The sequence below is a fragment of the Lycorma delicatula genome, chromosome 6 (genome assembly GCF_047948215.1).
Source record: "Lycorma delicatula isolate Av1 chromosome 6, ASM4794821v1, whole genome shotgun sequence".
In the NCBI taxonomy this organism is placed as follows: domain Eukaryota; kingdom Metazoa; phylum Arthropoda; class Insecta; order Hemiptera; family Fulgoridae; genus Lycorma; species Lycorma delicatula.
This window is the reverse complement of record NC_134460.1, coordinates 36,804,079-36,818,207: the sequence shown is the minus strand read 5'-3', so window position 1 is coordinate 36,818,207 and position 14,129 is coordinate 36,804,079. Positions and strand designations below refer to the sequence as shown.

General features: G+C 29.1%; 1 protein-coding gene across 3 annotated transcripts in view; it reads right to left on the bottom strand.

Annotated features, from left to right (window-relative positions):
• Positions 1-311: 311 nt before the first annotated feature.
• Positions 312-14,129, bottom strand: part of LOC142326982 (sodium-coupled monocarboxylate transporter 2-like) — a 74,122-nt gene continuing 60,304 nt past the window's right edge. For 2 of the 3 annotated variants that reach the window (XM_075369713.1, XM_075369714.1), the window contains exons 11-14: positions 10,980-11,160; positions 6,746-6,832; positions 4,447-4,607; positions 312-2,468 (exon numbers count right to left, since the gene is read on the bottom strand). In XM_075369713.1, coding sequence (XP_075225828.1) covers positions 2,195-2,468; positions 4,447-4,607; positions 6,746-6,832; positions 10,980-11,160 — 703 coding nt within the window. In that variant the 3' untranslated portion in view covers positions 312-2,194. The remainder of the gene's footprint in view (positions 2,469-4,446; positions 4,608-6,745; positions 6,833-10,979; positions 11,161-14,129) is intronic. The other variant, XM_075369715.1, reaches the window with a different exon arrangement.

The following is a 14,129-nucleotide window of genomic DNA, read 5'->3' as shown; positions in this document are numbered from 1 at the left end:
CAATGAATATCTACCCAAGGAAGTAATGGAACAGGTAAAACAATGTAGATACTATGTTAATAGAAGATAGTAAATGCAAAGATAAAATAAAAAAAGAAGAATGTCTAATGAAGCATTTAGTTGAAAAACTGTTATGTAATAAAGAATTTTGTGAAATATTACATTTAGAGTATACTTTTGTATGGTTGTAAAACATGAATACTAAGTTCAAGGGACAAAGAAAGAGAGAAGTATTTTAAATGTTGGACATGGAGAAGATTGGAAAAAATAAGTGGATAGATACAAGGTGAAAAAAGAAAACGTAATGAAGAAAATAAATAAGTTTAATCGGAATAAATCATAATAGAAAAAATTAATACATATTAAGAAAATTGGCACCATCCCAATTTTTTTACTATTCAGAATACTAATGTTTAATAACATAAATTGACAGTTATTTAACTCTAATTTTCCATTTTCTTATGAAAGTTGTAATAGTAGATAAGTCACTTTGATGCATATCATATATCTATTGCAAGCAAAATCTCTTTAAATGAGCTCTTGTCAAGAGTAATACAACACTTCATGGATTCATAAAATAGGATTCTAGATGGTGGCAATAAGTGATCTACAATGGACTTCTTATTTTGCCATTTTTGAGATCGCCACAATCATTCGGTCGTTTAGGTGTACATACCTATTTTCAGATCGACGAAGTTTTAGAGATAGTTCTCTTGAAATGACAAAAGCCCTCATGTTTGAGATCTGTTATTAAATATGCACCTCAAATCTGAGTATTACGCCATAAATATATTCTTTAATAACCAACTTTCAGTAGTATTGCAAATGGTCTGTTTGTGGTCGGTATAATGAAATATTCATTTGTTTCTCTACACATTCCTCTGAATGCCTGTTGCTGAGAGTATAAGCAACCAATATGATTTTTGTGTCTTAAAAACATACTCTCATTGTTGAACAATTTTCCAAATTGTCTGACCTTGCACATCTAACACATGTTTATTTCATGAAATTATTTCGATCAACTGTAATTGGAAGTGACATTTGTAACTCTCATTCATGCCACTTTACTAACATTAGTTTGAAGCCTAAGAATACAGGAACTCCATGACAGTAACAAATAAAGGTGCAGAATTTTGCAACCACATGCTGATTCATATATTTTCTTTTAAATGTGATGTTCTTTTTATTGTACCATTACACATCATCTGTTTGATATAATACATATTGTGCGTGTTTTGACTTCCTTGTTCTGCTGGAAAATCTTGTTCTTGTGTAAAACCGATCGCATTATCTTATCTGGATGATTGAAAATACTCATAATGGCAAAAATAAGGGCTGATTAAAATAGATCCAGAACTATCACTAATATATGAAAACAAGAAAAGATGCGAAAGGACAAAAATTATACATGATCTAAATGTAAATGGGAGATATCAGGAAAAGTTTTGCTGGAAATATGAGAGTAGAAGTATGTGTGGTGACAAGATGTAAAATCAGGGAGGAACCTTCCTCAAGACAAATAAATATATAATAATGAAGGTGTTTTAAAATGAAACTTCAATTAATGGAATAGTACTATATATTTGAATAATGTTATGGCAGTAGATATGTTAAGTAATGAAATGACTATTTATTTTATCTAAGATGGTGTAGTCAATCTTTAATGCTATCCATTGAACTGCTCTGTTTGTCTTATTCTATAATTGATATCACTCTTCTCTAAATGTAACAAATTATTGTGTTACCCTTGAACTTTACCTCTCTGTATATTTTACATCCTACACTCTTTATTCTATCAACTAAGTAAACTCTCTCCTCCCTATGTATGCATCAATACATGTCACTGAAGTCTTTAATTTTATAACATTTTATCTGTAAAGACATTTCAACCACTTCATTTAAACATCTTAATTTCAGAATATATAAATCAATTAAGTTTTCAAAAAAAAAAATGATTATACCAGATTTTAGTAGTCTCCATATTTTGTCTTATTGGTTTACTGAAGACTCCTTTCATAAAATACTACAATCCACAGTAATCTTTTAAAGAATTTCTTCGTAAACCTAAATCTATGTGGATATTAACAGATTTAATTCATATGAAGTTCTTTTGATTTATAGCAGCCTAAACTTAACAAAATGACTAAACTGTAACTAATCAGTCGCTACAGAAACCTGATAAAAAATTGTAAATTTAAGTTAATGCAACCAGTTCATATTCCCTGTTTTCATTACTTATTCTTTGTCTTTCTGTTATAACTTTTCTTAATTGTGGTACAATGAGATTGGGATTTAATTTATTTAAATCTTGCATTCCTGTTATAAAGCTCACAAATAAAGCTGTTACTAATCCTAATAAACTGCTAATTATGGTATGGTATAGAGGTGATATCCTAAATAATTCAGGAACTGAGTCATCCATAAAACTTTTCTTTAATAAATCCCGACCTTCGTAAGACTGTGTTGAACTGAAACAGAATGTAATAAAAAATAAAATTATTTACTATTATTATTTTTTAATTACAAAAGTTTTATAGATTGGAATTATATCAAAACATATTTAAAGAAAATAGAATTAATTATGAATTAACTTTCTACCAACTGTTAGTCATATTTCCATATTCTCTTACATCCAAAAATTATATATATATATAGTTTATGTATAGTTTTTAGAAAACTACATATTTTTATATGTAATTAAATGAAAAAGTCCATGTTTTGTTTGAAGTACCATTGCAGAAACTTGGGGACACATTTAATGTTTATTGATTTGAAGACAGCTAAACTAATCCAAAGAAGAAATCAATAGATGATTTCAAGTATATGTATAAACAATATTAAGGCATATGTAAAAAAACAGCTCCAGATCTCTATGAGAGTACAGTTGCTAAGGAGATAATTGGAATAAGGTTTCAATCTTATTTTTAATGACAAAATAATTGCTGCAGGGTTGTTTATGTAAGGCAACAAAGCAGGTATTTAAATAAAGGGGGTGCTCCTTTTTATTTATAATCTATGTTACAAAGGATCTGCAAAACTGGAAGAGGAAGTGTTCTATGAGAGGTATGCTGGTTGTGATTATATTCTCTATAGATTGTTCTTCTTTGTAAATGATCATAGAAACCTGTAGGGTTGATGTTAAATGTATTACAATAGATGTATTAAAATAACTTACCGAAACATATATACTCCATCCTTCAACTAGTGGAAAAAAAGACTATCAAAATGTAATTTGTGAGTGGGGATTTTATTGAATGGAATATGCATTAGAATTGTAATGTGAGGAATGGCTGAAGTGTAATTCACAGTAGCTCATATGAAAAGAATAGTCAAATGAAATGAATATGCCATAAAAGTACATTTTATTTGCTGCAGAAACTTACATTTTTTTCCACGTAGTCACCAATTACAGCTTCACATTTCTTTCAAAATTAACCAGTTTTCTTATTCCATCAATGAAAAATGCTGAGTCTTTCTTTGATTCATGAGCTCACTGCACTGTGTCCTTCATTTCATTATCCTTGGTGAAATGAATATCTTTAATAATCCTCTTTAATTGGGTAAAGAAGTGAAAATTACAAATCTAGTGAGAATGGAGTTTGTGGAATATGAGTAGGTTTAAATTGAAACTTCCAAGTACAGTTGCAGTTAATGTGTTTAGCCGAGCATTTCATGAGAAAATTTTTGTGTTGAAAAATTATTATCACTCTTTCTAAGGTGTTCTAACATCTCTATGTATCGCCCAGAATTTACAGTCAACCCACCTTCCCCAGGTAAATCAGTCATACATGTATTTGGAATCCCAGAACACTATCAAGAGGATTAATTTTGCAGAGGGTTGTATTTTTAATTTTTTGATTAGTGATGGTATTCCATCCTCTGCTGTTTTTCTTCTAGTTCATAATGATGCATCTAAGTTTCATCTCCCAGAATATTGAAAATGAAGACATCAACTCATCATGATAATGTTTCAAAAGGTGCATTGACATAGCAGATTACTCAGATATATAACATTGGTGACTGACAAAAATTGGGAGGGCATGGTTAAATGTTTTGGAATTTTAGTAGTAGGGGAATGAAATGACAAAATGACAACACCTTTTGCATTTTTGTGAGATTTTGTTCTTCTGTTACATTCCAGTGTGCATTATATTTCAGCTGCCCCTCATACATATAAATAAAGGCGAGTTGTATCAGTCTCATTACTTAATAGACACGCTTCATATGTGTGGTTCTTCTGTATAACTCCTTCAAGAACATGTCTATAAAGTTGCCTAGGCTTTATTTAACAGCTGAGGGTAGCTCAAATTAGATCAAACTTGTCTTTGGGTTAATAATAATAAGGAGATCTATAATTAAGCAGATGTAGATTCTTTTTATAAATTGATGATTCTTAAATAAGAATTCACTTAGGCTATCAGATGAAATTTTATAGTATACAATTACCATACATACTTCACTGTAGATTTAAAACTACTCTCTTGACATTCTTTTATGCTTCTGATTTTTTCTGATAATTTTATTTTCCCCTCATTTATAGCAAATTGAGAACCAGTCATTATCCAATATGAGGTTATCAAGCACACAATTAAGCCTGCTACTGCTCCCTAATGACAAAAAAAAAGTTAATATATTACTGCAAAAAAACAGCATATTTCTTTATTTTATAAATAGATATTTAAAATTGTTTATATTTTAGGATACTGGTTGGTTATCAGGTCAACTCTAAAAGAAGATTTGGTATTTTTCATTAACATCATCATTATACAAATTTGGTTATGACTATATTTATTTGTTGTAATATTAATAAATTGTAATGAAGAAATTGTTTCATAATGTTTATGTATGTATGTTTTCTTTCAAACATTTATTTTATACTATTTATTCTAGATTATTTACTTTATTAATGATTTTTATGTCATGTCATATACTTGGTGGACAACTCTTCTCTTTACTGATGGATTGAAGCTTTACAACTTGTTTCATCAAAAAAGTAAAAACTACGAAGACCGTCTAATTTATTTACCTATCACTTTTCTGTTAAGTTATACAATAAAAATTGTTATGAAGTAATCATTATGACAGAGGCAAAATAATATTTATAGAAAAAGATCTAAAATTACTGTTTGTAGAGAAGAAATTGCACTAATATTCATGTTAGAAGGTAAGTGCTGACAAATCATATTCTTGTTCAATTTACATATCACATTTTGCTTTGAAGTAAAATATTCAATCACAATTTTATTTATAAATATTAAATTAATACACCATAATAATGATTTTTAATTAGTATTCATCTCTCTTATTTGGTGGTTTTTTTTCAGGAATTAGAACTAATGAATAACATGAACTGAACAATTTAAAGACTGTAACAGTTGTGAATTAGAACTCATTAAGCTAGGTTGTGTGTTAGCATTGTGGCTTATCACATCTGTATGACAGTATTACACTTTTAAGGTGACTTGGTGAATAGTAAGTTAATCCTATCACTGAAGGCAATAATCAAATTTAAACAATTTAATAAATTTTCAAGAGTTATGATTTTATCTACTAGACCATTTTTAAAAAATTATAATGAAAAGCAAATGTATTTTACAAAACTACAGGTAAACAAAATAAAATTTATTTTGAGTAATTATACATCACAATTAACCATGGTTAAAAAAACGTAACCATGTTAGGTTTAAAAATAAATGTTGTTCCATCACTTTGATTGACAATCTAGTTGGTGACATATCTTGAACACATACTTACATTGTAGTAATGCATAATTTTTAATGTTGCATACTGCAAATTTAAATTGTGAATTTTTAAATTATTAATAACTGAATGTACTGTATCAAAGTAAATATACCAAAATGAATATACTGTAATTCTACTGAATATACTGTTATTCAGTTATTCTAAGTAAGTTTCTATATTTTTTACTATAAACAATAAGTAAAAACTAATTTCTCAAAAAAAAGTCCATGACTATTTTCATCTATGCTTGCTGAAATCTGTAATCACAGATTGTACAATGTATGATGATTGTTTTTTAGTGCAGCAGATAAAATTAATCATGTGAATTTCGATGAAAAATTTAGTTACAGTTATTGTGTACACAAATTTTTAAATCTTTTACAAATTTTAATTGTACACTAATCAGTTTTACCAGCTATTTTAACAAACATGGTAATTAAAATTAAAATTTATACAAGCCAATTATATTATATTTTTTAACTGACTTCCAGGAGGTTCTTAATTTGGTTTGAATTTTTTATTTGTATTCTATTTTTAATATTCAAATGGATTGATTTTGCTAAGTTTTTGGTTTATTTTATCTTGAAGAGGTAGTTGCTTTGTTGGTCCTGTCCAGATAATTTTAATTTTTTGTCATTGTCGTTACTTAGGTATTGGATTATTTGTGCTGTAATGATATGAATTATGTCATTTAATAATATTCAGACTATTTTCAAACAAAAATTCAAGATAAATTAGAAATTTATGGTAAAATGAAATACATATGCATTCATTTCAAAGAACCTTAGTTAAAGCTCAGCAGCTGTTTCTTTGTATTCCATTTATTAAGGTGCTGATTACTAACACTCACATTCCTTGTAAGTGGTAGTTTTCAGAAGTGTGGTGTTTTTTATATTGTCTGTATTTTCAATAAAATAAACGTACAAAATGCCAAACACGCCCAGTTAATACATTAAGTTGGCAATTTATACATTTTTATCGGATAAATAATTATGTATTTTACCTTTGAAGTGCCCCATGGAAACATCATTCCAAATGAGAATACAAATATTAAAGCTCCATTTGTTACATTTTTTAAACTTTTTGCTATCTGGAATAAAGTAAAGATAAATGTAATAACATATTAAAGAGTAACATTAGAATAGTTAATAACATGTATTTAAAATGATTAAAATTTTTTCTTCAAATGAAGATTTTTTTCTATTGTAAATCATTTTTATATTTTTGATATCAATGAAAATTCATAAATTTACCTATATGAATGTGTAGCTTATACTCTTATAAAGATATAAGAATTTCACTTGCAGAATCAAATACAGTAACAGTTAGAACCCGAAATTCACTAATTTCTTAAATTAAATGACAAAATATTATCATATGTATCTGGTACAAAACTTATTCAAAAACACGGTTAAAATTTAAAATTGTCATATTTTAGTGTCAGATACTTTGCAAAAATTATTAAATTACAATCTTTGACTAAATGGTATACTTCATTTCTGTGTTTTGATGCTATTTGTTTTATATGTTTGAGCTCATTCTTGTGCAACTGGAACATTTCAAGAAGTTTCATTTTGATATGCTGTACATGAAGATGTAAAGTAAGGATAAATCCCAATATCCAAAGTTATCATTGAACAGGTGATTTTGTTAGGTCACTGACTATCTATCAATTACTTGATAACTTCAACTTCAGTGACTAGATTCTTTAGATTTAAATTAGATTTAATGTAGATGAGCTTATGTGATATTGGTTTATTGAACAAATTTATTGATTTTCTCCTACAGTTAATATTAAAACTGTTAATTGCAAAACTACTAACTACTAATTGTATTAAAACTATTTCTTGCACTTTTTTTTCTACAATATGAAGCAAAATTAAGAAAGAAAAAGAGGCAGCTATGTTTTACTTTGTTGGGTAGTTCCACTTTCATAATATTCTACAGTTTATTTAGGGAATGCAAAACCATTCCTCTATTTCTTATTGACAGGTATGGAATGATTTTGATAGATAATATTTTTACCTAGAGTTGTACCTTTCCTCAATTCTCTGTTTCCAGACATCCTGATGAGAGAAGTGATGGTAATCTGTCATGGGGATTTACATCCTTAATGGTGAAGTGAGTAGTGTGCCCTGTGAAATGGACTGTCATTTTCATCAGTGGCTGAGTAGCTTATTCTCAACATAGTGCTTGTAATGTGGCTGGTCATCAAGAAATCACTTGGCAGACTGTTCCAGGGTTGTCTTGATTGGGGCTGATTTCAGATTTGCGGGTAGACTATTTATTTAAGATAATAAAGATAAAAAGTAATAAAATGAAATCTGCAGTTATTAATTGATCAATCTTTTGTCAGTCTTTAGCAAGCTGCTCAAGTGTCTGATTGAAAATTTCTTTTAGAGATTTTCCTTTTTACTCAGGGTACTTAAAATTTAGTATTTGTTAAATACAATCATGGATTAAATAAAGTATATGCTTTTGATGAATAAGCAAAATTAAGTTTTTTTTGTTAAAATCTCCATTATAAGCATAAAGGAGTCAGAATTCATAAGTACCTTGTTCTGCTGCTTGACAATAGTTAAAAAAACAATTATTAGCATCCTTGGCAGTTTATGCAAACCTCAACCATGATAATTTACAAATTGAGAAGGATAGCTTGTCAAGTATGTGGTTTTTCTTTAAATAGCCTGAGGATGATGTATAAGGAAGGAAGTCTTAAACAGCACTGAATCCTGTATGACTGAAGTTTATAATTTAACTTATAGGATAAATTTGAATGGAGAACTAATTCAACATCTATAAAGGCCAAGCACAGATCCTTATTGCATGGACTAGTGCATTTGAGGAGTACATCTATGAGCTGGAAGATATGATAGTGAAGTTGCAGGCTGAAAGCTGTAGGGCAGGAGAATCTCAAATTAAGTGAGCATCTCAAGTTGGTTATTGAAGGCTGATGAAAGGTTGGAAGTGTAGCTGATGCAACTGCCTTTCCAAAATTCACAGTACTTTATACTGTCCTGAAGAAGAGGGATCAAGCCCGCACTCTGAAAGTATGGCACAATTGGTGGGCTGCTTCATCCTAGGATGGTCTAGACTTGGATGACGGATGCCTCTAAAATTTATTAATAGTGAAGATTGCTCAACTTTGTGATATTCTCCAATATTAAAGAGGTTATAACAATTTTTCCTGTTAAAATTAATATAAGTTGGTTGTTCACTAATTAAAAAATTAGAAAGAGTTCTAATTCTCAGACTGCAGTTTAATGTAATTAGACAACCTTCTCCAGGTTTCTCCCATAACCTCCCCTCTGGATGTGGTGGAAGAATTGCCAGTAATAAGTCAATCACAGGTCTGGTATTTTTTCCTTATTTTCAACTCTTTTTATTTGTCAAGCTTAGAAAGCATAAAAACATGGATGTATGATAGTTCTACCTAGGTTAGCTAAGTAGCTTTGGAGCTGTTAATAGTGTAGCAGAGGGGATAGTGTTTTGTAGTATGATACCTTTGGTACCAAGAAGCCAGTTGCTTTTTTACACTTATGTTTTTAATTTTGTCTTCATTTCAAGATTTTATTAAAAGTATTTTTCATTACTCATAATTAAATTTTTTTATTATACTACCTTCTCATTCATACTAACCTTTGCAATACCTCAACCAAAATTTAATAAAAGATTAGGTGTAGAAGTGCTTTTAAAAGTCTAAACAAACATAGAATAATAATGAATTTTGCAACAAAATAACTGAAGAAAATTCAGAAATTCAAGCTTATGTAGTTGACCTTTGTGACATATCTGTGCATATGATGTGTAAAGAGTTGTTACAACAAAAAAAGAATTGTTATAACAGAATCAAATAAACTGATGATTGGAGAAAATAATAATTCCAGTACATTCGAAAATCTTGTGAAAGAAGTTGAAAAAAGAATACAATTTTTATTTTATGTGGCACAGAATTTCTGACTTTAAAATATTTACTAGTGATTTTAAAAGCAGAACCCCCAAATTTGTAAATAAATTACATGCACAGAATTTTATACAAAATTCAGAAGAGTAGGGACTTTAGATGGAAAACGACTGAAAATAACAAGAAAATTTTTATTGAAAACACAATATACGTTTCAAACAAATAAATTATTTGAAATAAATGAAAATTTATTGACGGGAAAGAAGGAAAATTATTCTGAAACCTTTTAAAAATATGAATTTTCATGTCTGGTGCAACTTTCAAAGTGACAAAATTCATTCTGGCTGAAGTAGTTCTTTACCACTAGTGCTATGCCAATACATAATGGCTGTTTGAAAAGTTTCCACTCTGACAAAGAAAACAAGATTTTTCAGACAGTTTTCTATTCAATGTAGTCATCTTGCAATGCCATAAGTTTAGACCAACAACTTTCCAACTTTTTAATACCCTCAGTATAATGCAATTTATCCAACTCTGCAAAATAAGTGTTTGTCTCAGCTTTGACCTAATTATTTGAAGTGAATCTTCTTCCAGCGAGCCATTTCTTCAGGTTTAGAAAGAGGAAGAAATTGCTGAGAGCCAAATCCAGCAAATACGGCGCATGTGAAAGCACTTCAAAGTGTAGATTGTGGAGTTTTGCAACAACAATCCGAGATGTGTATGCAAGCATATTAATACAGTTAAAAACATTTTTGTTTTGGCTAGAGGTGAGAGGTGGATGATTAGCCTGAATAGCACCCTTCAATTGGTCAGTTAGTGAAGAGAAATATCTCTGGTGATCATCTTGCCTTTTTCCATGAAGATTATGAGCACCACACTATGAGAATGCCAAAAATCATAGTTATGATTTTTCTTGCAAATAGAACTCTTTTTGCTTTCTTTGGCACACTTTCATCTGTTCGCGCCCATTGTTTGATCTTTGGCATTTAATGGAAAATCCGTATTTTATTTACTGTTATAAAATGAAGAAAATCAGTGGAATCACGTTTAAAAAAGTCTAAATACCTTGAAGAAGTGTTCAGTTTTTGAAATATTATAATAATTTGGTTATACTTACGTCATCTCTGTGTCAGGCCAGAAATTTTCTGAATTACCCTAGTAGGTAAAAGTTACAAAGTGTATACATAAGCTTCAGTAATGTTGAATACTATTTCAAGTACAGAGTACTCTATTTGCAGGAGTTATATATTTAACTCGTAAAACATTTTAAAAACAGTCATCCATTTAATAATCAACGTATTTTAACACCTAATTTCAAAGAAAATATTTTTACCTGCAGAATACTTGAGTTTGCTTCAGCTAAGAATACAAAAATAATAAATAGTGTCCCAAGCGTTATATTTATTATTTTTTTAACTGAATTATTTTTTTCTTTAATATATTTTTTGAAACATTTTATAATAAAGTCTTCATATATGATAGTTGAAGTTGTATTGAGATAAGCTGATGTTTCACTGCAATGAAAAAAGGAAATTTAATAGAATCTCTAAATAAAATCACCAAGTCAAGATAAATTTGGTTATTAGTCAAAAATAGAATCACTGAATATTTTTGAACTGTTCTTATCTCAAATCTTAGGACAAAACTATGTTTGTTGCCCACAATGACAAGCTGCATTAACAAATTGTACTGATGCTAATTTTTTTGTCTTATTTTGTGCCTGTCAACAGCAAGCAAGTGAAGTGCAATACATTTAATATCTATAACCCATGGGAACCAGTTTATAAAACCTTGCTTTAGTTGTTGGTATTTTAACATTACTTTAACCACCTTTAACTTTATAGAGTTCTACTCCCTAAAGATATACCAGCCTGTTGCAAATATATCTGATTTTGAACATAGTTTAATGTACTAACCACTAACCCAGTATATTTATTATTGTTTTGTATATAATTTGGAGTATATATTTATTTTATTTTATTTTATTTATTTTGGGTATATATATATTTATTATTATACCCCTGACATTCTATTTCTGTATCATTTTGTAAACTATACTCAAATTTTTTTACCAGTTATGTATGTATTATTCATTGTATAATTTAAACAACAGTTTTTTCATTTAAAAACCTTATAAACAATAAAAAGAAATATACAAATATTTTAAAGTATGAAATAACATGGCATAATATCTTTTGAAAACATATACTTATTTTTTATGTTTTGGTCCATAGCAGTCAGTAGAGAAAATTCAATTTTTATGACAAATCAGACCAAATCTATTTTTAATATTGTTTTGAAACTTATGTTATAATGAGAGTTATATAATGTAGGCTATTGTTATTTACTTGTTAAGAAATAATCAGTTTTAGGCTGATAAATTTTAAAATAAGTTTAGACACTCATAATTATAACACAAGAAATGGAAAAGGTAAGTTTGTGAATTTACTTGTATGTAGAACTTTATTTTTTTTTGAATAGAAACGAATATATTATCTGAGTGTTAAGTCATTAATATATTTGATAACGCAAAAATGTTTTGTAAATATAATACATTTTAATTGAAAAAAGTTTTTTCTTGATTGAAGGATTCCTTTCACCCTCTAATATTAAGTACTTTATCTGGGACTAAATTTAAGTTAAACTTCTAACACTTGCACTTAAGTCTGAAAATGCGAATCATAATTATAAAAACAAATTGCAATTACTTAGATCGACATATGATTGTGCTTGTTTTTAAATGATCAACCTCGTTTGTTCAAAGAGAAGACAATTCAATTTCAGATTTACTCATGTGTGAATAGTTATTCTGTTTATGATAAAATAAACCAGACATCAACCATGTGGACCACAAGGCTGATCTAAAGGTTAACTTGTCATCGCAAATCAGCTGATTTCAAAGTTAAGAGTTCTAAGTTTCAAATTCTAGTAAAGGCAGTTACTTTTATACGGATTAGAATACTAGATCATGGATACCGATGTTCTTTGATGGTTAGGTTTCAATTAACCACACATCTCATCTCAGGAATGATCGACCTGAGACAATACAAGAATACCCTTCATTTGCATTTATACATATCATCCTCTGAAGTAATAGCTTATGGTGGTTCCAGAGGCTAAATGGAAAAAAAGAGAGACATCAACCACATGCTCTGTAGTTAATGTTAGTGCTCCCTTGTTTGTATGATGGTGGGTGTTTTGTTGCTTCTATTAATAGTTGCTTTCTATACATAATTTCACATTTTTTTTAGTGATTATTTTTTAGTATTATTTTATCCATCAATAGGTCTTTTTGTGATGTGGCAGACAATTAATGTGTAAAAAATGAAATATGTGACGAGTAAAAAACTGTTATTAAGGTCAGTAGCAATGATAATAGTCACTTTATCTTCTTTATCCCTTCATTAAAATTATTCTCTTATTAATTCTATGTTATTTCAGCTATACTATTATTAAATCTTGTAATGGTATTACAAACTGTAATTACAGGTTGTAAAATGCTAAGTACGATTTTTATTTATTTTAAATACATGGGCGGCTGAAATGCAGTGTTTACTAGAATGTACGAGAGAACATAATTTCGTACAAAGGAATAGGGAAGCCTATCTTGTAGTTTCATTCCCTTTCAATTAACATTCCAAAATTCATTGACCTCACCCTTTCATTTTCTGTCAGTCGTTGCTGATATGGAATCAATCAAGTACACCTGCTATCAACGCATCTAAAATTATATGCAGTGATTGAATTTTTAATAACGGAAATATGAATGACAGTGACATATTCATCATCATCCAGAACCTTTTTATGGTGATGAAACTACTGATCAAAGTCCTGTGAGTAGGAGGGCAATAAAAGTTTGTGCATCAAAAACTGGTAAAGGGAATACTAGGAATAAATCTCTCAGTGGTGGTCTAGTTTCTGTGACTTATGAGAAGCATCAAAAGGCGGTGAATGTATCAATTAAAAATATCCATCACACAAAATTCCATTGCCACCTAGATAGGTATATTGAATGAATGAATAGGAAAAATTTGTTCATGTTCAGCTGCCTAGTTAATTCACAGAAAATTGAAATTTGGATCTATTCCACACCATCTGTATTCATTAGGTTTAGTGCTATTTTCACTTTGTTTCCACAATTAAGAGGGGTATTACGGGTAATCATTTCATCACTGATGACAAACTGAAGGTCGTAATGAGGTTGTGAATAAAGGAAAGACTGCTAACATTCATCATTGACAAATGAGTAAACTGGTTCACCATTAGGAGAAATGTATAGCTGTAAATGATGATATATGGAAAAATAAAGTGTGCATTAGATTTCAATCATCCCTTGTAAATGTTAAGTAACCAGGTTTACTAATTATTATTTGAGAACCTTCTTTTTGATTTTCAAACCGTTTTGATGTTTAGCTTAGAGAAAATTATTTCCACGATTTACAAATTTTTTCATTTAAACATTGTATTGCTAGTTCTCTCAATT